Below are 26495 nucleotides of genomic sequence, written 5' to 3'. Positions count from 1 at the left end.
ATTATCTCTCCAACTCATATTTGTATGGTGCCCATTACAAAATGCTTCATGGAGTTTTACAAAACAAAATGTAACACTGAGCTCCATGAGATATTAGGGCAGATGATTAAAAGCTTGGTCAGAAATGTAGGTTTTAAGGAGCATCTTGAAAGAGATGGGGGGAGGCGGAGAAGTTTAGGGAGAAAATTCTGGAGCTCGTGGCCAAGGCAACTGAAGGCATAACCACAAATGGTGAAGCACTTACAATTGGGAATGTCAGAATTGGATGAGCACCAGGGATCCTTGAGTTGTGGGGCTGGAGGAGATTAAAGATGGGAGTGGCAAGGCCATGAAGAGACTTAAAAACAAGGCTGAGGATGTTATTGTGTTGCTTGATCAGCAGCCAGTGTAGGTCAGTAAACACAAGACAGGTGTGAGGGTGGGATTTAGTATGTGTGAAAACACGGGCAGCAAGGTTTTGTAAGACCTCAAGTTTACTAAGATTAGCATGTGGGAAGCCAGGGATGCTTTGGAACAGTCAAGTCTAGATGTTAAAAAGGCACGAGGATTTAAGCATACATGAATGGAACTAAATAACGCTGTGATAAGTGGAAATGATGGGTGGAACTTTGTGGCCGTTCACCCTGGCAGGATTTTCTGGTCTCGCTGCAGTGAACGGAGATTCTGCTCAGCACCAAATTCTTCACTCTGCCTTGCAGCAGTGGCTGGAAAATGCAGACATTTGGTTAAAATGGTTATCTCTAACCAAATACGGCACCAAGGTTGTGATTCAGCCTTAAAGAATTGCCAGGGAAAAGGCTTTGTCACTGGGATTAACAGCAATTGTTTGGCCTTCCCAAGATTTAACTGCGGGGAATTTCTGGTATGGCAGCACTGGACGTTGTATAAGCAGTCTGAAGAAAGTAGCTAAAATAAATGTTGGTCCCTTAGAAGCAGAGACAGGAGAAATGATCATGGCGAAGTGACAGGTATTGAGCAAATATTTTATCCGTCTTCACATTAGAATACACAGGTTTCATACCAGAAATAGATGGCAACCAGGGGCTGAAAAGAGTGAAGGAAAAGAGTGCCTTACGAGCCTAGTTGAGTTCTTCGAAAATGTGACTGAACACATTGACGAAGGAAGTGCAGTGGACGTGGTGTACATGGACTTCAGCAAGGCGTTTGATAAGGTCCCCCATGCAAGACTTCTTGAGAAGGTGAGAGGGCATGGGATCCAAGGGGCTTTGGCCTTGTGGATCCAGAACTGGCTTGCCTGCAGAAGGCAGAGAGTGGTTGTGGATGGGTCTTTTTCTGCATGGAGGTCAATCACCAATGGAGTACCCCAGGGATCTGTTCTAGGACCCTTGCTGTTTGTCATTTTCATAAATAACCTAGGTGAGGAAGTGGAGGGATGGGTTAGTAAGTTCGCTGATGACACGAAGATCGGGGGTCTGGAAGGATGTCAGAAGTTGCAGCAGGATATAAATAGGATGCAGGACTGGGCGGAGAAGTGGCAGATGGACTTCAACGCGGATAAATGTGTAGTCGTCCATTTTGGCAGGACCAATGGGATGAACGAGTACACTATCAAGGGCAGGAGTCTTAGTAGTGTTGAAGAGCAGGAGGATCTTGGGGTCCGGGTCCACAGGACTCTTAAACCGGCCTTGCAGGTGGAGGATGTGGTCAAGAAGGCGTATGGTGTACTGGCCTTCATTAATCGAGGGATTGAGTTTAGGAATCAGGAGGTAATGCTGCAACTTTATAAGACCCTTGTCAGGCCTCATTTGGAGTACTGTGCGCGGTTCTGGTCGCCTCACTATAGGAAGGACGTAGAAGCTATTGAAAGGGTACAGAGGAGATTTACAAGGATGTTGCCTGGACTGGGAGGCATGCCTTATGAAGATAGGTTGAGGGAGCTGGGACTCTTCTCCCTGGAGAGACGAAGGTTGAGAGGTGACCTGATCGAAGTTTATAAAATGTTGAGAGGAATAGATAGGGTGGATTCTCAGAGGCTATTTCCCCGGGTTGAAATGGTCGCTACGAGAGGACACAGTTTTAAGGTGCGGGGAGGAAAGTACAGAAGTGATGTTAGGGGTAAGTTTTTCACTCAGAGGGTGGTGAGTGAATGGAATCGGCTGCTGTCGGTGGTGGTGGAGGCGAACTCGCTGGGGTCTTTTAAAAGACTTCTGGATGAGTATATGGGATTGGGGGTTATAGATAGGTCTGTAGATTGGTAGGTGTTGATGTGATCGGTGCAACTCGTGGGCCGAAGGGCCTGTTTGTGCTGTAGTGTTCTATGTTCTGTGAATTGGAAGTTAATATCCACAGAGGTTAAATATTGGAGAAATTTACGAGAATAAAATCTGATAGTTTCCTGGGATCTGATGGGCCTTATGCTCTAGGGTTCAAAAAGACATAGTGCATCCACTATTTCTGCACTCAACTAGGATGGTCCAAAATTCCTTCAATTCAGGAGTGGTTCCACTAGATTGAAGTTGGCAAATGTTGCAGCAAAAGAGAAAAAGTACAGGCCAGTTAGCCTGATATCAGTTGTTGTGAGAACCCTGGAATCTGTAACTAAGGAAGTCTTAACAGTGCACTTTGAAAAGTGCGATATGATTTGAACAAATCACCATATTTTACTAAAAGGAAATCCTGTTGACAAATTTGTTGAGAGTCTTTTGAGGCTATAATTAGGATAGAGGAAGGGGAACCAGTAAATGTAGTATACCTGGGTTTCCAAAAGGCATTTGATTAGGTGCCACACTAAAGGCTCTTGGAGTAATGTATTAGTTTGGATGGAGGATTGGTTAACAGAAAACACAGTGGGCATAAACAGGGCTTAATTCAAGTTGGCAGGTAGTGAATAGTGGAGTGCGGAAAGGATCAGTGCTGGGGCCTCAGCTATTTACAAACTATGTTCATGAATTAGATGAAGACGCAGATAGTAAATTTGCTGGTGATACAAAGTCGGGTAGGAAGGTTTGCTGTGGGGAGGACATCGAGCAGCTGCAAAGAGATGTAGACAAGTTAGATGAGTGGATAACAATATGACAGGTGGGGAATAATATAGGGAAATATGAAGTTATTCATTTTGGTCAGAACAATAAAACAGTTATTTTTAAAAAGTGAGAAACTTACAAGTTTTGATGCCCAAAGAGACATGGGTGTGCTGGCATAAGGAACATAGAATATTAGCATGTCGGTGCAGCAAGCAATTTGGAAAGCAAATGGCATGTTGGCCTTTATTGAAAGAGAGTTGGAGTACAGAAGTCAAGAAATCTTGCCACAGTTATAGGGTTTTGAAACCATATCTGGAATACTGAGTGCCGTTTTGGTCTCCAAATTTAAGGATGGACGTTCTTGCATTGGAGATGGTACAGCGACGGTTCACTAAATTGGTCCCTAGGATTAGGGTGTTGTCCTAAGATGAGAGGCAAGTATATTGTATCTCATATATAGGCTTATATTTTCTGGCATTTAGAAGAATGAGAAATGACCCTATCAAAATCTATCAGGTGAGATTTTCCAATGCCTCCTGCCAGCGGGATCGTCTGGTCCCACTGAAGTTAGTGGGGATTTGATTTGCTCGTGTATCCATTATGGGGAAACTAGTTGCGATGGGGGCCAGAAAATCCCAGTCACACAATTCTGAAGGGGCTTGATTGGCTGGAAGTTAAGAGATTGTTTTCATTGGTTGGGGAATCGAAAACACGGGGCCACAGTCTCAGGATAAACGGCTGATCATTTAGAACTGAGATGGGGAGAAATTTCTTCACTCAGCAAAGGGTTGTCGATCTTAAATTTCTCCATCCAAATGTGCTGTACATATTCCATTGCTGAATATATTTAAGGCAGTGATTTGGTTTCTTGTGAGAATAAGAGAGTGGTAAGGGTGGCATAGTGGTTAGCACTGCGGCCTCACAGCGCCAGGGACCCAGGTTCAATTCCAGCCTTGGGGACTGACTCCGTGCAGTTTTCACATTCTTCCGAGATCTGCGTGGGTTTCCTCCAGTTTTCATTCACACTTGAAAAATGTGTGGGTTAGTTTGATTGGTCATGCCCCTTAGTGTTGAGTGGGAGGGGAGTGCTAGCAAGGTAAATGCATGAGGTTAAGAGGACAGGACCTGGATGGTATTGTTGTCAGTGCAGGCTCAATGGGCCAAATGGCCTCCTCCTGCACCGTAGGGATTCTATAATTCTAAGAAACCCAAGATCAGTCAAGATTCATAATGAACGGCTGAGCAGATTTGATGGGCTGTGTTGTCTTCTGTTGCTCCTATCTTTTATGTTTCTTATAATTAGGCAATAATGGAAAAATCAGGAGAGATGGTGGCCAGAATGCAAATCTTTAGGGGTGCCACTCCTTCACAGCAGCACCAATGTTTGAGTGAGTCTTTGTTGTGTCTTGCTGTTTTGTGATTTTTTTTTCCCAAGAAGTTGAAGTTAAAATGGAGACTCAATTCACAATAGAAGAGAGTCAGAGTATGCAAAAGTAGCAAGAAAAGGATTCCTTCTAATGACTGCGTCAACAGATTTATCTCTGTTAGAGTCAAAGTCAGAGATTTACAGCATGGAAACGGACCCTTTGGCCCAACTTGTCCATGCTGCCCTTTTTTTTTAAACCCCTAAATTAATCTCAATTGCCTGCATTTGGCCCATACCCCTCTATACCCATCGAACTATGTCTGTACCCATGTAACTATCTGAATACTTTCTAAAAGATAAAATTGTATCCGCCTCTTCTACGACCTCTGGCAGCTTGTTCTGGACACTCACCACCCTCTGTGTGAAAAAATTGCCTCTCTGGACACTTTTATATCTTTCCCCTCTCACCTTAAACCTATGCCCTCTAGTTTAGACCCCCCCTACCTTGGGGGAAAAGATATTGACTATCTTTGACATCACTGTTACGTTGACTGTTAATGTCTTTAAATCCACAAATAAAGGTGTAATTACTGCGGTGAACCAACTATAATGTATATCTCCACCATGAAAGGATATATTTAAACTTGATGAGGGAAAACGTTCTTATGATTCAGTTAGTTTCTCTTTATTGAGTATTTTATTCACCATAATCTCTATGTAAAGGGAGGGTAGGAAAACTAAGAAACAAATGTATAAAATCCACCAGAGACTGACTTTGCATGAGCTTGCTGAGAGACACTCTGTGAGCTTTTTATTTTAAAACGAGGAACTCCAGTATGTCTGTAATGAAAATTTGATTGTGCCCTTGGCTTTGATGTCTCTTCCTCCGATTGCTTTCTCTCCTCCACTGTTCTTCTGATGTATGCACTCTATTATTTCATCTGTGAATGAACCTGGACTATCTTTTTCAGCCAGTATGTAATTATCCATTAATTAATGTATTTGCCACTTTCTAAGTTAACCAGAGAATGTGATAGACATTCCATGTGTGCTTTGGTGAGTAATTTCCCTTAATTCAGAATTAATTCTTCAACCTGGCAACACCAATTGGGGCAAAGAATAAGGTCGTGGCTCTCGTCTTTAGGGGACTCAGTCCACTTATGCAAAGTGCCATCTAATTATTTATAGGTGGAAAGGTGTTAGAGAGAATCCTGAACAGTAATGCCCCATACCTAGATCTATAAACCCTCCCCCTCCACTATTTTTATAGCACCTTTATCATAAAGCATTTCAGAGGCACATTATAAAAGAAAACATTACACCAAACCATGTAAGATAACCAAAGCTTTGTTAGAAAAGTAGGTTTTAAAGAGTATCTTAAAGGTGCATGACAAAGTAAAGAGATATATGGAGGGAGTTGAAAAGTTTGCAGCCTAGACAATTGAGTGCATAACCATTAGTGGTGCAGAGATTGAGATGGGATGCACAAGAGACCAGAATTAGAGGAGCACAGAAATCTCTGATGGTTGTGAATGAGACGGAAAGATCAGCGTTTAAAAATTGAGTTGCTACTTGACTGGGCGCAAATGTAGGTCAGAGAAGGGAGGTGATAGGTGAACAGGTCTCGTACAGGCAGCAGAGTTGTGGATTAAGTTTATGGAGCGTTGAATGTAGGAGACCAGACATTGGAATAGTCGAATATAGATGTATTAAAAGCGTGAATGAGGTTTCAGCAGCTGGTGAACAGAAACGAATGTTATGGATTTGGATAAAGGGGGTTTTAGTGTGTGAAAGATCATCTTGGAGTCAATGTGACAGCAAGTTGCAAAAAGACTGGTTTAATCTCGGACAGTTGCCTGGCAAAGGGATGGAATTAGTAGCTAGAGTTTGGAGCAGCTACTGAAAAAGATAGCTTCAGTTTTCTCAATGTTGAACTGGAGGAAATTATGCTGGTTCGCTCGTCACTGGCTGCCTGTCGATTCGAGGATAATGTCCACTCAGAAATGCGGGATTTTATTCTGGATGATTGTGTGACTGAACGCAATTCTTTTAGCACGTGGGACAGGACGTTGTATGAGATAGTATACAGAGTGCAGGATTTGCTTCCTTTTTATATTTCTTTTCTCCTATTTAGGTTATTTATTAGCATCACAAGTAGGCTTACTATAAAAAGTCCTGAGTCATCACACTCTGGCACCTGTTCGGGTACACTGAGGAAGAATTTAGCATGGCCATCTTTCAGATTGTGGGAGGAAACAGGAGCACTCAGGGAGAATGTGCAGATTTCACATAGACGGACCCAAGCTTGGAATCAAACCCGGGTCTGTGGCGCTGTGAGGCAGCAGTGCTCAGGGTTCAGTGCTGGGGTCTTTGCTGTTTGTAATATATATATAAATGATTTGGAGGAAAACATAACTGGATTGATCAGTCAGTTTGTGGATGACACAATGGTTGGTAGATTTGCAGATAGCAATAAGGACCATCAGTGGATACAGCAGGATATAGATCACCTGGAGACTTGGGCGGAGAGATAGCAGATAGAGTTTAATCGGGACAAATGTGAAGTAATGCATTTTGGAAGGTCTAATACGGGTAGGAAATATACAGTAAATGGCAGAACCCTTAAGAGTATTAATAGACAAAGGGATCTGGGTGTACAGATACACAGGTCACTGAAAGTGGCAACGCAGGTGGAGAAGGTAGTCAAGAAGGCATACGGCATGCTTGCCTTCATTGGCCGGGGTCTTGAGTTTAAAAATTGGCAAGTCATGTTGCAGTTTTATGGAACCTTAGTTTGGCTGCACTTGGAATATAGTGTTCAATTCTGGTCGCCACACTACCAGGAGGATGTGGAGGCTTTGGAGAGAGTACAGAAAACATTTACCAGGATGTTGCCTGGTATGGAAGGCATTAGCTATGAGGAGAGGTTGGAGAAACTTGGTTTGTTCTCACTGGAGTGACGGAGGTTGAGGGGAGACCTGATAGAAGTCTACAAGATTATGAGAGGCATGGACAGAGTGGATAGTCAGAAGCTTTTTCCCAGGGTGGAAGAGTCAATCACTAGGGGGCATAGGTTTAAGGTGCACTTGGCAAGGTTTAAAGGAGATGGACCAGGCAGATTTTTTACACAGAGTAGCGGGTGCCTGGATCTCATTTCCGGGGGAGGTAGCGGAAGCGAATATGGTAGTGACTTTTAAGGGGCGTCTTGACAAGTACGTGAGTAGAACAAAGAACAAAACAGCCCAGGAAACAGGCCCTTTGGCCCAATGAGCCCGCGCTGCCATTTTAACATTGAGTCCCCTTTCCACCCATGACCCTTGTCTATGCTTAAGGCATTCCACATTGAGGGAAGACTAATTTAGGGACAATTTGTTACACCAATTAGCCTAATAGCACACCTTTGGGGTGTGGGAGGAAACAGGAGCACCCGGAGAAAACCCATGCAAGCTTGGGGAGAATGCGCAAACTCCCGCAGACACTGGCCCAAATCCATGTATCTGCACAGCAAACAGTGATAGTCACTGAGCTGTCGTGTTGCCCAGCATCTGGTCCAGTTTAAGCGCACACTAACGACGTGAAGTACTAGGCTATTCTCGAAACAACCAAGAGCAGCCCTCATACGACCCATCGCGCGTATGCCCCTTGTTGGACAACAAGGTGGACTGAATGAGATGGGAATAGAGGGATATGGTCCCCGGAGGGGTAGGGGGTTTTAGTTAAGTTGGACAGCATGTTCGGCGCAGGCTTTGAGGACCAAAGGGCCTGTTCCTGTGCTGTAATTTTCTTTGTTCTTTGCTCACCACTGTACCACCATGCTGCCCACAATCTGCCTCCTTAAGACTTGGATTCAAAGTTTAATGCAGTTTGATCAACAAGTTATGACTGTTTTGGATGATTGATCAGATCTCCTAGTCATTAATGTCGATGCTTCAAACTGGATTTCAATGTGTGTTTAAAGCACTTTCTTTACCCTCCCCTAGAACATTAACCACTTGGACATTGAGAAAATAGGACGTGGTGGGGAGATGGTTTTTGGCCCTCTGGAAATAGCGTTCAGTAGATTGAAGTTAATTTTGCAGTTGTGTCTGACTGCTTGTGGAGCTGGCTTCAAGAAAGACACTAATATTGATTTGGTACCCTCCCATTGCCAAAGTTTGCAGAAGGCTGGGCTGGTGCATCTGGTCTGGTGTTGGCTCTCTCTGTCAATGGTGGCCATTTGAGAGAAGTAAGATATGGAAAGTGCTTAACGTATTCTAGGGTCTCTCCATTAACATTTGGATGATCAGATGTGGGTTGATATGAGTTTTACTTTGGTAACATTCAAGGACAGGCCAAGTTTCTTGTATACGGAATTGAAGAGATGGTGAGGGAATTGAAAATCTGGTGCAGAGTGAGTCGTGTTACGATTCCCATAGAGACTGTGTTAGCTTTATAAAAAAAAGAAATTTCTGTAATGCTAACAGAAAACAGTTGGACAATTTTTCACTTTTCAAAACCTTTACTATAACAAACCAACTAAAATCAACATAATTCAAACGTTTGTTTGAGATTCCAAAATCTTTTATAATTCACATTTTAGAGGCAAATTTCACATTTAATAGCCAATATAACAAAGATATGCCTCACATCATTACAAGCAATCATGTTACTTCCTGCACAAATGGGGAACCATGAATAATATTACACTCTCCCAACTCTGCCTTCCTTTTTCAGGAATCTTGATGGCTCACAGTTACAGTTCTTCTATCCAGCCCGTCTGTCTTCAGATTGTCCATTCCAAATTGAAAAATTTAAAGTTTTTTTTGACCACAGAGTTGGGGTGTGGTTCCCCAACCTTTTTTTAGGACATCTTTTCAAGCCCCCTCCCCATCTAAGGTAAGCAGAAAAAAAACTTTGTAGTCACAGATGCTGCTGCTCAAAGACACCTCTGTCTCAACACAGGTGTCCAATGACTAACAGGCATCTTTCTCTCGCTCATGTGCAGATTATTGACTCGAGGCTCCCAGGTTCACGGCCTAACCCTGTCGACAATTCTCCATCATCACAGTACTTGGCAAATGGACCCTGGTAGGAGCCTGCATTGTGGCTTTGCTTCACATGGGGCATCATCTTGGTCCACACGATTCTGACAGGTAGTGATTATTTATTGGTGCCATGTCGAGCCACAACCACCTTGTCGCAGCAGCCACTTTCCATCCTTGCTGCCAGCGAGACGCACAGTCTACCTTCACCTGTTAAGACCATAAGAAATAGGAACAGGAGAAGGCCATTTGGCCCCTGGAGCTTGCTGCACCATTCAATTGGATCATGACTGACCTAATCTCCTTCACGTCTACTTTCCTGTCCTTTCCCTGTAACCCTTGATTCCCCTTCTGATCAAGAATCTATTTCTGCCTTAAATATACACAAGGGTTCTGGTCGCACAGCTCTCTGGGGGCAAGGAATTCCAAAAACTCTCAACCCTTGATGAGAAGAAATTCCTCCTCATCTCAGTTATAATTTGGCATTCCTTTATTCTGAGATAACGTTCTCTTACCCGAGACTCTCCCAGGTGGGGAGACATCCTCGAATCATTTATCCTATCAAGTCCCTTAAGAAATCTGTTTCAATGGGACCACCTCTCATTCTTCTAAATCCCAATGAGTAGATTCCCAACCTATTTAACTTTTCCTCGTAAGGCAACCCCTCCACACCGGAGATCATCATTCGGCCATTGAGAACCTTTTGGTGCGTACTTTGGCACTGCCCCTGACCTTGTTACTATGGGTGGTCCTAGCAGGAGCAAGGAGCTCCCAATGGCAATTCATTGAGCGGTGTCAGAATGAAAAAGCCTCTTTGGTACATCACATTGGTGATCCACGAGGAAGGCTGATCCAATACCAGATTTCGGATAAGCAGAATGATAGTTCAGCAATAATGGAGGAATTGAGAGAGCTGGTGGTGAAGTCAAGCTGAGTATCACCAGCGTACAAATGAAAACTAATGCTGGCCTTTGGGTGATGATGCCTCAGGACACCATGTACGTGGGAAATAGGAGGGGGTGGGGATTAATATTTGGGGATTTCCAAAGGTAATGGTTGGGAGCCGGAAGAGAATCCCTTGCAAGTGGTTGTCTGGGAACCATTAGATGGTTAAGAGTAGTCACACCCAACAGTGGAGAGGCATTGGAGGAAGATACAGAATAGAATGACTTTGGCCATGTTTAGTTTGTTTCGAAAAATGTTTGGTCTAATCCTGGACCTGATATCAAGGCAGTACAGAGGTATCTTTGCAGATGGCAGTGTTCTGGCAGTTGTGAGGTTGAAGGTTAATGTTCTGTCAGTCATTTCTGGACATGAACAAGGTCCACTCATGAAAAGAACTTCTTTTAGATATATCCCTGACCACAGTCTTGGTATGACTGGAATGTGACACCAGCCTGTTTAAAAAAAAAGTCTTAAAAGGTTGGTTTCAGGGCCAGGATAATACTGTGCCATTTCCTGACCCGGCTAAACGCTTGTGTATTCACCGAACAGTCCTTAGAGTCATGGCACCGAGGATTGTGAATGGTGTTTGTATGGCAATAATACATAAGAACATAAGAAATAGGAGCAGGAGTAGGCCATCTAGCCCTTCAAGCCTGCCCCGCCATTCAATAAGATCATGGCTGATCTGTCGTGGCTCAGTTCCACATTCCCGCCCTCTCCCCATAACCCTTAATCCCCTCTCTTATCAAAAACCCATCAACCCGCGTCTTAAAAATATTTAGCGAGGCAGCCTCCACCACTTCAATGGGCAGAGAATACCTGTTATGGGTGTGAACTGTCTGGTTCATGGAGTTGGTGAGTTTTGTGCGTGTGGTTTGACCTCATTTTGGATTTGGATAGAACGGACCAACTAACATCAGAGATTTGTCTGAAGTTCAGTCTTGGTTTTGACCTCATTTCATTGTGCTGTTCTGGGCTTTACCTGTCACTTGGTCTGTCCTTTGGAAGAAAGCACTCCTTTGCTGTTGTTTGCAGGGCCGGTGTTGCATCAGTTTCAGACTGTAGTCAGACGTAGCAGGTGCTTTACTATATGAACTGCCTCCCGTACTATTTGCTGGTGGCTTGGACTCTATTTTCCAGTGGTTCTGTTTGTGTAATTCTAGTTGCAGGAAAAAAACACACGAGTTATCCTTCATTTTTCATGCTTTGGTGGAATGAAATAATAGGTATTGAGAAAAAAAGGCAGATCCAAAGATGAAAATGTCACACTTTATCACTGTCCTTGTCAATCATCTCGTGAGGTAATTCAGACATAAAGTAATTTCATAGACTCGTTAATGAATCCTGTGGAATCCCAGCTAGTGCTATCGGTGAGAGAAATTCATGTGAAAGGTGAATTTATGTATTTATAATTTCCTTTCTTTGTTTTCTTCAGAACGCTGCTCTACATCATCTCTTTATACGTAAGACGTTTCGGCCGTTTAAATGCCTTCACTGTGGAAAAGCATTTCGAGAGAAGGAGAAGTTGGATCAACACCTGCACTTCCATGGTCGGGAGGGCAACTATCCCCTGACCTGTGATATCTGTAACAAAGGCTTCATAAACAGTTCAGCACTCGATTCACACATGAAATTCCACTCTGATCAGAAGACATACTCCTGTATTTTCTGCACAGAATCTTTTGATAGACTTGACCTGCTCAAAGAACATGTTGCGATTCATGTTACTAACGGCTGTTTCACTTGCCCCTCTTGTAAAAAACAATTCCCAGACTTCATTCAGGTGAGTGTATCTGAGCTCCTTCAGACCTTTTTGAAAGATGTGAGGGGGTATATGACTCGAGGCAGGGGTGTGCTGTGGAGCTGAAGTGTGAGCAGGGATGCTCTGGGAGCTTTGTTGTTGTAATTCATTGGTTTCTATTTTTGCTTACAGATGAGCAACACCTAAGTTTTGCGAAACAGAATCTTACAGTACAGAAGAGGCCATTTAGCCCTCAGGTCTCTGCTGGATCTTTGTTAGAAGAATCCAAAACTAATCCAACATATAAAAGGAAAATATAAATAATATTAAAAATGCTGGAAGTCCAAAATAAAACCACAATGCTGGAAATCCTCAGCAGGTCAGGCAGCATTTGTGGAAAGAGAAAAGTGATAATATTTTCAGGACTTTCCTCTGAGGGAAGGCTACAGACCTGAAACATTGACTCTTTTTCTCTCTTTCTACCGATGCTACCCGACCTGTGAAGGATTCTCAGCTTCTATTGCTTTTGTTACACTGGAACACAATGGTGCTCTTGGAACACCGGAAAATCCAATCCAGATTCCCTGCTCTCTCTGAAGTTAAAGAAATGGGAAAACTAAAATCTGGAGTTAATACCATTAACGCTCAGACTCAAGGATGGAGAGTGCTCACACGAACGAGTAAATGATTTCTTGGGATCTCCTGTTTTGTCTGTTTGGGGGAATTTCGGGAGGTAAAGTGGTCTCGGAATGGAGGACTAATCTGGGGAGTGAGCGAAGTTAGGATCATAGTGTGAACAGAATAGTACAGAAAAGACAACACTGTCATCTTTAAATATATTATACCAGGTTTTAGGCAGTACACATGAGACTTGAGTGTCATTGGGAAGGAGTTGTTGGGGCCCACGATAACGATGTGGGAAGAGGTTAATTGACAGGTATCAGAGGAAGAGCAACTGGAAATTGAGATGGTGGAACATTGAACAAAACTATCCTGGAGGCAGTGGTTCCTACAGAAAGCTTGGTAGGTAAAGATGTATTTAGTGGTGGGATATGTTGTAGATGCTGAATATCATGGAAGATGGCACACTGGGACTGGTGGGCTGGAAGGTCAGTGTCAAGTGGATCCTTATTGCAAAGGGAGAGAGTTATAGATGAGCAGAAAATGGGCTAAATGTCGAGTCCATTGTTTGGAAAGCTGAAAAAGCAAGTGATATAATCAGAACAGATGAGACTGATGGAGACTGGGAGGAAAGTGAACTTGATAAAGGAATGTGGAACATGGAAAGAATTACAGCTTCTGAAACAGAGCCCAGTCATTTACTGCAATAACTTCAGGCTTGAGTACTTTGCTCTTTGTTTTTATATTGGGAGCACTTGATATAAGGTGAAATTGTTAGCGTTTGGAGTGAGAGGGTACAGGTTGGCATTTTGTGTGTTGACCAGAGCACAGGCTGATGGGGGTGGGTGACTGCTCACAGACTGTAGCCCCATTGTGTATGATCTGGCTGTGAGGTGAGAGACCTGTGTTGTCTTCTGTTTTTTTGCTTGTCACAACAGATATCTTTGGGGATTTTATTTAACTTCTTCAAACTTTCCCCATATGTTTTTGTTTTCAGTTAATGTCCCCTTCCCAGGAATTCTCACCACCATTTGATATTTACATAAAACATTCCAGCGCAGTACAGGCCCTTTGGCCCTCGATGTTGTGCTGACCAGTGGAACCAATCTAATGACCCTCTAACCTAAACTATTCCAATGTTATCCATATGCCTGTCCACTGACCATTTGAACACCCTTAAAGTTGGCGAGTCCACAACTGCTGCAGGCAGGGCATATTTGTGTTCCTTTGTTTTATAAGGTTTTCTCTTTGAGATGTTCTTTTGATCACCTGTTTGCCTGCTCTGGAAAATCCATTTCTGAAATATTTCAGTTTACTATCCTGACAGAGACATATTAACAAGTTAACCTGTCATTTATTTTTCTAGATATTGGCTAAAAAACTTGTGTTTCCAAAATATTCTCCTTGTTTCAGATTTCCAGCATGACACTTCCAGTCTGACAGTTTGAGTTTCTGATATTGCTTTGGAGTGACAAGTATCCTGTGCAACTACTTTGTTAACTCTGTTGGATTTGAGCCCTTGCAATGTAGAGTTAACCAGATAGAAGGAGCTGTCAGCAGTAGTTACAAACTGTAACTGTGTTAGTTACAGGGAATAGATGGGTGTAAGATGCAGTCGCCTCACAGCTTACGGTCTGACCTAATGTTGTATTCTCAATAAACTTTGGTAAAGTGACAGAGTAACGTACCCAAGTCACTAATTTAGTTGTGAATAGCTCAGGTTGTAGCTCTACTCAAACGGAAGACAGTTCCGTTCTTTGTACGTTTTTGTAACTATGATTTCTGTCCTTTAACCAATTCTCTATCCATACTAACATATGCTTAACCTTTGTCTGGAATGCCTTATGAAATTACAAATACACCATAACTAATGGGTCCTCTTTATCTGCCTGGCTAGTTACATCTGCAAAAATGTGACAGTTTTGTCAACACTGCATTTTCATTTCAAAAAGCCAATTTGATTCTGTGGAATCATATTTTAATTTTCTATGTTCCCTGTTTGATGAATTTTTAATTGATAATGGAGTTGAGGATTATGGTAGTCAGGCAGAAAAATGGAATGAGGCCGCAGTCAGATCAACTGTGACCTGATCAAATGCTTGATAGGTAACCTACTCCTCTTCCCATTTCTTATGATCTGTTATATTTCCTTAACAATGGATCCAGCATTTTCCTTACCACTGATGTTGGACTATTTCCTCTTTTCTGGAATAGCAGGGTTATTTTTGCTACTTCAGTTCATGAGACCGGTTCCAGAATTTAGGATGTTCTGGAAAATCAATAACCAGTTTAATGTCAGCAACATCTCTTTTCATAGAAACTCTACAATGCAGAAAGAGGCTATTCTGCACATTGGATCTGTACCAACCACAATCCCATCCAGGCCCACCCCATATGCCTACATATTTACCTGCTAATCCCTTTAACCTACGCATCTCGGGACACTAAGGGACAATTTTTAGCTTGGACAATTGATCTAACCCGCACAATTTGGACTGAGAGGAAACTGGAAAATCCGGAGGAAACCTACGCAGACACTAGGCGAGTGTGCAAACTCCACACAGACAGTGACCCAAGCTGGGAATCGAACCCAGGTTCCTGGAGCTGTGAAGCAGCAGTGCTAACCACTGTGCTACCATGCCATGTCCAATGTGGACCATTGAGTCCTCGGGACTTGTTGGTGGGTAATCAAAGAGTAATTAAGGTACAGACGGTGATCATTTGACAAATCTAAGCTGTTTTCTGTAGAACAATTTGGTCAGTTTCATTCCCCTATTCTACCTCCAAAGCCCGACAAGTTTATTTCCCTCAAGTATCCATCCATTTCCTTCTGAAATCAAAGAACAAAAACAGCCCGGGAAATAGGCCCTTCGGCCCAACGAGCCCACGCCGCCATTTTAACATTACCAGTCCCCCCTCCACCCATGACCCTTATCTATGCTAATGGCATTCCACATTGAGGGAAACTAATTTAGGGACAATTTGTTACCTCCAATCAATCTAATAGCACATCTTTGGGGTGTGGGAGGAAACCGGAGCACCCGGAGAAAACCCACGCAAGCACGGGGAGAATGCGCAAACTCCCACAGACACCGGCCCAAATCCATGTGTCTGCGCAGCAAACAGTGATAGTCACTGAGCTGTCGTGTTGCCCAGCATCTGGTCCAGTTTAAGCGCACACTAATGACATGAAGCACTAGGCTATTCTTGAACATCCAAGAGCAGCCCAAGTATGACCCATCGCGTGTATGCCCCTCGTTGGACAACAAGGCGGACCAACTTAAAACCTGTGAATTAAAAGAGAAAAACATTAGTATCATTCCACATCCTTTTACGTTACCAGGGACGTCCCAATGCTAATGAACCTTATTTGAAACAATCTCCTATATCCTCCCATCTCCAAACCACTCATGTGCCTGTCTAAGTAACTCTTAAACAACTCCAGCGTGCCTGCCTCCACCACCTTACTTGGCAGAGCATTCCACACCCCCTCTACCCTCTGTGAAAAACCTCCCTCTAACATCCATGTTATACCTCTCCCCCCTCACCCTAAGCCCATGGTCCCTTGTACTGTGTGTCTAACATAGGAAATAGCTTACCACTGTTTACTCTATCTATACCCTTCATAATCTTATATTCCTCTATTAGATCCCCCCCCTCAGTTGCTGTCTTTTAAGGGAAAAGAGCCCCAATTTCTTCAATCTTTCCTCATACCCCAGTTCTTCCATACCAGGCAACATCCTGGTAAACCTCCTCTGCACTCTCTCCAGAGTCTCCACGTCCTTCCGGCAGTAGGGCGACCAGAACTGGATGCAGTACTCCAAATGCGGCCTAACCAACTTTCTATACAACTGCAACATTAGACTCCAGCTCTTATACTCTATACCCCTTCCTATAAAGGCTAACATACCATATACTTTCTTCACAACCTTCTCCACTTGTACCTTCAAAGACTTGTGCACTTGCACCCCCAGGTCCCGCTGCGTTTCTACACTCTTTATAGGCTTACCTTTCATCATATAACTCCCCCCTACATTATTTGGCCTAAATGCATCACCTCACATTTATCCGGATTAAACTCCATTTGCCATATATCTGTCCAATCAACCAGCCTATCAATATCCTGCTGTATTGCCAGACACTGCTCCTCACTGCCCGCCAATCGAGCCATCTTAGTTCATGTGCAAATTTGCTGATCACACCACTTAGTCCCTCTTCCAAGTCATTTATATATACTACAAAGAGAAGAGGTCCCAGTCCTGAGCCCTGCGGCACACCACTAGTAAAAAGTCTGACAACACCTGGTTTTAGTCCAACCGATTTATTTGATAGTAAACGCACAAGCTTTTGGGTTAGTCCCTTTGTCAGGGACAAACCCGGAAGCTTGTGAGTTTACTATCAAATAAATCGGTTGGACTAAAACCAGGTGTTGTCAGACTTTTTACTGTGTTTACCCCAGTCCAATGCCGGCACATCCACATCATGCACACCACTAGTGACAGACCTCCAGCTACTACTCTCTGACTCCTCTTAGCAAGCCAGTTCTCAACCCATCTAGATACCTGGCCTTGTATCCCATGAGCCTTAATCCTTGATTGTTTCCCCTCCCACACCCCTATAATTCAGTGAGTTCCAAGTCCTTATCAATCTTTGTGTAAAGAGAAGAACCCTTCCTCACCCCTGTACATTTTATCCAAAACATTTTGGCTGTGGCACCAGTTATAGTTCTACTATCCATTAATGGGAATTGCTTTTGCTGCTTTATCTAAACCTGCCATTTTGCTGCATACTTTATCAGTATCCTCTTGGCCTACTTTCTCCAAGCAGAACAGTCCCAGATACTCCATTTTAAACTTGCAATTAAAATCTTTCATCCCATTCTGGTAAATGTCCTCTACACCTTCTCCAGGACCTTTGCATCCTTCTTAAAGTATGGTGACTAGAACTGGATGCATTACTGAGACCAAACTAGGACTTTGTGAATGTATGTTTTTGTACTTAAGCTTAAGATTCCATATGCCCTCTCGATATGAACTGCCACCTTTAGGCAGATTTAGGCATAAGAACCACCAGGTCTCTGTTCTGTGTCTCGACAACTATCATTAAGTCTATATTGACTCTCCCTGCCCCTTCACACTTCACCAACTTCCATCTGACACTTGTCTGTCCAGTCTGTTAGACTCGTTGCAGGTGATTGGTAATATTCTCACTACGTGTCCCAGCTCCAAGTTTGATAGTATTGACAAATGTTGAAATATTACTCTCTCTTCCTATATCCAATTCATTTATAGACATCATGGACTTGCATGATGTCGTTTACGTAGTTTACATGGACTTCAGCAAGGCGTTTGATAAGGTCCCCCATGCAAGACTTCTTGAGAAGGTGAGGGGACATGGTATCCAAGGGGCTTTGGCCTTGTGGATCCAGAACTGGCTTGCCTGCAGAAGGCAGAGAGTGGTTGTGGATGGGTCTTTTTCTGCATGAAGGTCGGTCACCAATGGAGTGCCCCAGGGATCTGTTCTAGGACCCTTGCTGTTTGTCATTTTAATAAATGACCTGGATGAGGAAGTGGAGGGATGGGTTAGTAAGTTCGCCGATGATATGAAGATTGGTGGTGTTGTGGATAGTCTGGAGGGATGTCAGAAGTGACATAGATAGGATGCAAGACTGGGTGGAGAAGTGGCAGGTGGACTTCAACACGGATAAATGTGTAGTGGTCCATTTTGGCAGGACCAACGGGATGAAGGAGTACAATATCAAGGGTGGGTGTCTTAGCTGGGTTGAAGAGCAGAAGGATCTTGGGGTCCGGGTCCATAGGACTCTTAAATCGGCCTCGCAGGTGGAGGATGTGGTCAAGAAGGCGTATGGTGTACTGGCCTTCATTAATCGAGGGATTGAGTTTAGGAGTCGGGAGGTAATGCTTCAACTTTATAAGACCCTTGTCAGGCCCCACTTGGAGTACTGTGCGCAGTTCTGGTCGCCTCACTATAGGAAGGACGTGGAAGCTATTGAAAGGGTGCAGAGGAGATTTACAAGGATGTTGCCTGGATTGGGAGGCATGCCTTATGAAGATAGGTTGAGGGAGCTCGGTCTCTTCTCCCTGGAGAGACGAAGGTTGAGAGGCGACCTGATAGAGGTTTATAAAATGTTGAGAGGAATAGATAGGGTGGCTTCTCGGAGGCTATTTCCCAGGGCTGAAATGGACGCTACGAGAGGACACAGGTTTAAGGTGCTGGGAAGCAAGTACAGAGGAAATGTTAGGGGAAAATTTTTCACTCGGTGGTGAGTGAATGGAATCGGCTGCCGTCGGTGGTGGTAGAGGCAAACTCACTGGGGTCTTTTAAAAGACTTCTGGATGAGTATATGGGATCTAATGGCATTGGAAGTTATAGATAGTTCTATGGCTTGGTAGTTATAGATGTGATCGGTGCAACTAGTGGGCCGAAGGGCTGTTTATGCTGTAGTGTTTGATGTTCTATCAAAAGAAGTGGTTTTAGTACTGACCCTTGGGGAGTGCCAATCCCCATCATCCTCCACCTGAAAAATAGCCGTTTACGATGATTCACTGTTTCCCTAATCCAGTTTTCTATCCCAGCTGACACTGACCTCTTATTCAGAGAGTCTCAGATTTGTTAATCGGCTGTTATCACAGAACCTGCACAGTGCAGAAGGATCGAGTCTGCACTGGTTCTCAGACCGAGTCCCACTTCCTCGTTTTATCCCCATAACCAAGCACGTTCTTTTCAGATAGCAACTTTTATATAGAACCAATGTTTTCTTCAAATTCATATAGAGAACATTCATAACATTCTCTCTTCACCCTTTGTTATTCTATTGAAAACTTCAATTTGCTTAGTCAAGCATGATCTACCCTTTTTCTAACCTATGCTGCCTGTCCTTCATTAACTCAAACCTCTCCAAGTGCCTTGATTTTTCCTCTGTTTATGTCTAAAAACCTTACTCACTATTGATGTTAAACTAACAAGCCTGTAGTTAGTAGGAATAGCCTTGCACCCTTCTGTGAATAATGGTGTCACATTTGCTACACTCCAATCCTCTGGCACTTCTAGTAAAGATTGGAAGAATATGGTAAAGCTTGCATTATCTCCACCCCACTTCCTCTCTGGGATACCAGCCATACGATCCTTATTCACTCGAAGCAGAGCTAGCTTTTCAAGTACAGCCTGCCTTTTAATTTTCACCTCGTCCACCATCAGTATCCTGTTCCTTAGCATATAGCAATACGAAGTACCGTAGCTTTCCCCGTGCTTCACAGCATGTTTTGTCGTCTTTCTCCTCATTGGTGTCCAAGGAAACTCCCAAGCCTGGTTGTCAAGGCGACACTGAGACTGGGATGTTTTGATTGAGATTGTTTTTGTCATTGCCATGGAGTTTATCTCTCCAATCGAACAAAATCTCCCCCAGTGTAGGCTGGCTCTTCTTTGATTTGATTTATTATTGTCACATGTATTAGGATACAGTGAAAAGTATTGTTTCTTTTGCACGATACAGACAAGGCATTCCGTACATAGAGTACATAGGGAAGGAGAAAAGGAGAGGGTGCAGAATGTAGTGTTACGGTCATAGTTTGGGTGGTGAGAAAAATGAACTTAATATAAGGCCTAATGACAGCAGGAAAGAAACTGTTCTCGAATCGGTTGGTATACGCTCTCAGACTTCTATAGCTTTCTCCTGATGGAAGAAGGTGGAAGAGAGTATATCCAGGCTGCGGGAAGTCCTTGGTTAGCTGGCTGCTTTCCAGAGGCAGCGGGAAGTGTAGACTGAGTCGATGGAAATGAGGCAGGTTTATGTGTGGGTTTCCACCAGGGGCTCCAGTTTCCTCCCGCAGTCCAAAGATGTGTGAGTTAGGTGGATTGGCAATGCTAAATTGGCCCTTTGTGTCAGGGGACTCGCTAATGTAAATGCATGGGGTTATGGGGATAGGGCCCAAATGGGATTGTAGTCAGTGCAGACTCAATGGGCTGAATGGCCTCCTTCTGCACTGTAGGGATTCATTGATCCTTTGTGGCCATCGGGGATCAGCCAATGAAAAGGAGCAATGTTACTACACTATCTAATAGAGCTTTCACTCAAATACATTTGATAGGCGGTGAAAACCCATTCAAAGATTTAAGATTCTCTCAACTCTTCAATCTGTTATGGAAAACAAACTAGCTTCTATTCAGAAAATACATTTAATTCAATTTTATTTTCCAAATTCCCTGGGTTTTGGAATGCTGCTATCCAACTCAAAAACCTCAATTGTGCCTCCTTTTGAGGCATCACGGTGACACAATGGTTAGTATTGCTGTCTTCCAGCACCCAGTGATTTGGGTTCAGTTCCGGCCTTAGGTGACTGTGGAGTTCGCATGCTCTCCCCACGTCTTTGTGGGTTTCCTCCAAGTGCACTAATTTCCTCCCACAGTCGAAAGGTGTGAGGGAAGTACAGATCATGGATTGGCCATGATCAACGCGCAGGATTGTGGGGGATTAACACAGGGGAAGTGGACTTGGATACAGTGAAGGGTCGAAGCAGACTCGATGGGCCAAATATCCTCCCTCTGCACTGTAGGAATTGTTTGGATCTTCAACATGGAGGGAAGCAAAAATCAGAAAACTACAGGCAGTTTAACATCTGTCAGAGGGAGATAATAGTTGGAATCTATTATTGAGGAGGTTGTAGTGGTGCACTTGGAAAATGTTAGTGCAGTCAGCTGAAACAGAAGGAGCCAATTGGCCCCTCGAGACTGCTCCACCTTTCATTAAGATCTTGGCTCATCTATTTGTGTTTTGAATCCCACGTTCCCACCAACCCTTAATAAATAATTCTCTCGCCTGACAAGAATCTGTAGGGGCACAGCCACCACCCTCAGGCACAGAGTTCCAAAGTTGCACAATCCTCTAAGAGAAAAAAGTTCTCCTCATCTCTGCCCTAAAAGTTCGACCCCTAATTTTAAAACCATGAAGAAGACGTATGACTGAGATCCAAAATGTACAAAGTAGACATGTGCCCTGTAAAAATAAGAGTGGTACTGCCAAATCTAGACCCCTCCTGGTTGTCTAGAAGATGATGATGTGGAGATGCCGGCGTTGGTGTCTGGAAGAATACAAATGAATACACAAAAGAGTGTACGATTGGCAAAAGGAATGAAACACTGCAGACAGCCCTGACTAATATAGGAAGAGCAGGGACAAAGTGAAAAAGGAGATAAGGAAATCGAAAGAGGGCATGCGTGAAAGATTAAGACGTAAAGTTAAAAGATATTTTACTAATATATTAATGGAAAAGGTTAGTTCAGGAAAAAGTGGGATCCATCAGAGATGAAGATGGGAACTGGGGTGTAAATGCAGAGGCTGTGGGAAAGGTTTTAAATTAATATTTTATCACAGCGTTTAAGAAAGGTTATGCAGATTTAGTATTCCAGGTGGAGCTCTGAGATATCAGATGGGATAAACATAAAGAGAGGAAGTACTCAAAGGATTGGAATCCGTGAAAGTTGATAAGATCCAGGGCCAAATGGACTGTTTCTGAGGCTGCTGAAAGAGGTCAGGAAGGAAATAGCAGATGCTCTGTGGATGATTTTCCAAGCCTCACCAGATATAGGGCAGGTACTGGAGGTCTGGAGAAATGCAAACATAGTTCCGTTGTTTAAAAAGGAATTGAGGAAATGCCAAACAATTATAGGCCAGTTAGTCTTGCATCAATGGTGGGCAAATTAGTACAATCAATCCTGCAAGATAGGGTTAACTTTCATGTAGAAAGGCATGGACTTGTCAGGGATTGTCAGCATGGATTATTAAAGGAATGTTTTGCCTCACAAACTTGATTGGATTCTTTGAGGAAGTGACAGTAAAGGTTGATGAAGGTAGTGCAGTGGATATTGTGTACATGGATTTTAGCAAGGCGTTTGACAAGGCCCCACGTGGCAGATTGGTTAAAAATGTTACCCATGGGATACAGGGTAAAGTGGCAAACTGGATCAAAAATTGACTTAGTAACAGGAAACAAAGGGTAATGCTTGATGGATTCCCTTGCGAATGGTAAGTTAATTCAAGTGGTGTTCCACAGGGCTGGGATCCTTGCTGTTCGTGTTATGTATTAACAATTTGGACGGGAACGTGGAGGGCACAATTGGGAAATTTGTAGATGACACAAAGATTGGCCGGGTAGCAGAGCTATAGGCTACAAAATGATATTGATGGGTTGGTAGGATCGGAGGTAAAGTGGTAGATGGATTTTAACATAGACGCATGACCTCACATTTCTCTAGGAAGATCAAATAGTTACAGGGGATACACAATAAATAGGACTACACTGAGACATCTTTGTGTACAAGTACACCAGTCCCTAAAGGCAGCATTTCAAGTAGACAAGGTGGTGAAGAAGGCACATGGAATGCTCTCCTTCACTGGCAGAGATATAGAATATAAAAGTAAGGATATAATATTGGAATTGTATAAAACACAGGTGAGGCCACAACTGGAATATTGTGTGCAGTTCTGGAGCTGCATATTGCAGGAAGAATGTAATTGCTTTGATTTGATTTTATTTGATTTATTATTGTCACATGCATTGGTATACAGTGAAAAGTATTGTTTCTTTTGCACTATACAGACAAAGTATGTCATTCATAGATTACATGAGGAGAAGGAAAGAAGGGGGTGCAGTATGTAGTTTAAAGTCATAGCTAGGGAAATGTAGAGAAAGATCAACTTAATGCGAGGGAGGTCCATTCAAAAGTCTGATGCCAGCAGGGAAGAAGCTGTTCTTGAGTTGGACTTCTGTACCTTTTCCCGGTGGAAGAAGGTGGAAGAGAGTATGTCGGGGGTGCGTGGGGTTCTTGATTATGTTTTTCCGAGGCTGCAGGAAGTGCAGACAGAGTCAACGGATGGGAGGCTGGATTGAGTGATGGACTGGGTTTTGTTCACGACCCTCTGTAGTTTATTGTGGTCTTGGATAGAGCAGGAATGTGCCAAGCTGTGATCCAACCAGAAAGGATGCTTTCTATGGTGCATGTATAGAAGTTGGTGAGAGTCGTAGTGGACATGCCAAATTTCCTTAGTCTCCTGAGAAGGTAGTGGTGTTAATGGGCTTTCTAACTATAGCATCGGCATGGGAGGACCAGGGCAATAAATAGTTTGTAATCTGGACACTTAAAAACTTGAAGCTGTCAACCATTTCTACTGTGTCCACATTGATATAGATAGGGGCATTTTCTCCACTGTGCTTTCTGAAGTTGATGACTATCTCCTTCATTTTGTTGACATTGCAGAAAAGATTATTGTCGTCAAATCAGTTTACCAGATTCTCTCTGTCATTCCTGTACTCTGTCTCGTCATTGTTTGAGACCTGACCCACTATGGTGGTGTCATCAGCAAACTTGAAAATCGAATTGGAGGGGAATTTGGCCACACAATTATAGGTGTGTGAGGAGGAGAGTAGGGGGCTGAGAACTCAGCCTTGTGGGTCACCGGTGTTGAGGATGATCATGGTTGTTGCCTAACCCACTGTAATCGGTGAGGATAGGAAATTCAGTTGCAGAGGGAGGAGCTGAGATCCAGGCCATGGAGTTTGGAGATGGGTTTCGTGGAAATAATGGTGTTGAAGGCTCAGCTGTAGTCAATAAATAGGAGTCTGATGTAAGTGTCTTTGTTATCTAGGTGCCTCAGGGTTGGGTGTACGGCCAGGGAAATGGCAGCTGCTGTGGGCCTGTTGCGGCGGTAAGCGAACAGTAGTGGATCCAGGCAGTCGGTGAGGCCAGAATTGATTCATGTCATGATTAACCTTTTGAAACACTCCATAATGATGTCAGAGCCACTGGATGATAGACACCAAGATTGGTGGCATAGTGGACAGTGAAGAAGGTTATCTATCTCCAATTGCAATAGGAACTTGATCAACTGGGGCAGTGGGCTGACAGATGGCAAATGGAGTTTAATTTAGATAAATGCGTAGTGATGCATTTTGGTAGATTGAACCAGGGCAGGAATTAGGTAGTGGTAGAGCATTGAGGAGAGTTACAGAACAAAGATGTTGGGGTACATGTTCATAGCTTCTTGAAAGTGGAGTCACAAATGAACAGAGTGGTGAAGAAGGCATTCAGCATGCTTGGTTTCATTGGTTAGAACATTGAATACAGGAGTTGGGACGTCTTGTTGAAGTTGTATGAGACATTGGTAAGGCCACACTTGGAATACTGTGTGCAGTTCTAGGTACTGTATTATAGAAAGGATATTATTAAACTAGAAAGAGTGCAGAAAAGATTTACTAGGATGCTACTGGGACTTGATGGAAAAGGAAAAGCTGGATAGACTGGGAGTTTTTTCTCTGGAGTGTAGAAGGCTGAGCGGTGATCTTATAGAGGTCTATAAAATAACGAGGGGCACAGATCAGCTAGATAATCAATATCTTTTCCCAAAGATAGTGGAGTCAAAAACGAGAGGGCATAGGCTTAAGGTGAGAGGGGAGAGATACAAAAGTGTCCTGAGGGACAATTTTTTCACACAGGGTGGTGAGTGTCTGGAACAAGCTGCCAGAGGTAGTAGTAGAGGTGGGCACAATTTTGTCTTTTAAAAAACATTTAGAAAGTTACATGGGTACAATGGGTATAGAGGGATATGGGCCAAATGAGGGCAATTGGGATTAATTTAGGGGTTTAAAAAAAAGGGTGGCATGGACAAGTTGGGCCGAAGGGCCTGTTTCCATGCTGTAAACCTCCATGACTAATCATTAGAGACTGGAGCTAAGGATCACCGTTTAAAATAAGGTGTCTCCATTTAAGACAAGAGACAAGGAGAATGTTTATCTCTTGAGGGTCTTGAATCTTTGGAACTCTCTTCCCAAGAGAGTGGTGGACACAGCGTGAAGAAATATTTTAAGGCAGAGGTAGATAGATTCTTGATTAACAAGTGAGTCAAAGGTAATTGTGGGTAGTCAGAATGTGGAGTTAAGGCCACAGTTGCATCAACCATGTTTTTACTGAATGGTGAAGCAGGCTCGAGGAGCTAAATGGCCTACTCCTCTGAATTTGTATGTTTGTATGAATATATGATACATCAGAGACGTCCGGTTCTCTTTAAATTATCAATTGAAACATAAACTCAACTATTCCTTGCTGTGATAGTGCATTTGTCATAGACTGTAACAGAGCAGGAAAGGCCCTTCGGCTCATCGAGTCTGCACCGACAACAACTACCACTAAAATCGTGCTAATCCTATTTTCCAGCACCTGTCCCATATCCTTGAATGTTGTTTACAGTGTTTATCCAAATATCTTTTTAAAGGTTGTAAGGTTCCAGCCTCCACTGCCTTCCCGGGCAGTGCATTCCAGGTTTCCACCACCTCGGAGTTTTTTTTCTCAAATCCCCTCTGAATCGCCTGCCCCTTATCCTAAAATTATGGCCCCTTGTGATTGACCCCTCAACCAAGGGGAACAGCTGCTCCCTCCTCATCCTGTCCATTCCCCTCATAATCTTAAACACCTCAATCATGCCCCCCCCTCAGCCTTCTCTGGTCTAGAGAAAACAATCCAACCCTATCCAGTCTCTCCTTATAGCTCAAATGGTCCATCCTGGGCAATTCCTAGTCAATCTCCTCTGTACCCCATCTACTGTAATCACATCCTTCCTATAGTGAGGTGACCAGAACTGCACACAGTACTCCAGCTGTGGCCCAATGAACATTCTGTCCAACTCCAACATTACCTTACTGCTCTTGCACTCCGTGTTATGACTGATGAGCAAGTGTCTCATATGCCGCCTTAATTATCATATTCAACAGCTGTGCTGCCTTCAGGGGTCTCTGAATAAGTACCCC

At 43.4% G+C, this 26495-nt stretch overlaps 1 protein-coding gene across 6 annotated transcripts in view; it reads left to right on the top strand.

Moving 5' to 3' along the window:
* prdm10 (PR domain containing 10) overlaps window positions 1–26495 on the top strand; it is a 151054-nt gene that overhangs the window by 76179 nt on the left and 48380 nt on the right. For all 6 annotated transcript variants that reach the window (XM_080214528.1, XM_080214524.1, XM_080214527.1 and 3 more), the window contains one exon: window positions 11752–12099. In XM_080214528.1, the coding sequence (XP_080070654.1) occupies window positions 11752–12099 (348 nt within the window). The remainder of the gene's footprint in view (window positions 1–11751; window positions 12100–26495) is intronic.

The sequence above is a fragment of the Carcharhinus amblyrhynchos genome, chromosome 29, assembly GCF_965287045.1.
Source record: "Carcharhinus amblyrhynchos chromosome 29, sCarAmb.v2.hapA, whole genome shotgun sequence".
Classification (NCBI taxonomy): Eukaryota; Metazoa; Chordata; class Chondrichthyes; order Carcharhiniformes; family Carcharhinidae; genus Carcharhinus; species Carcharhinus amblyrhynchos.
Note: the sequence above shows the minus strand (reverse complement) of the source record. Positions and strands in the feature narration are given on the sequence as shown.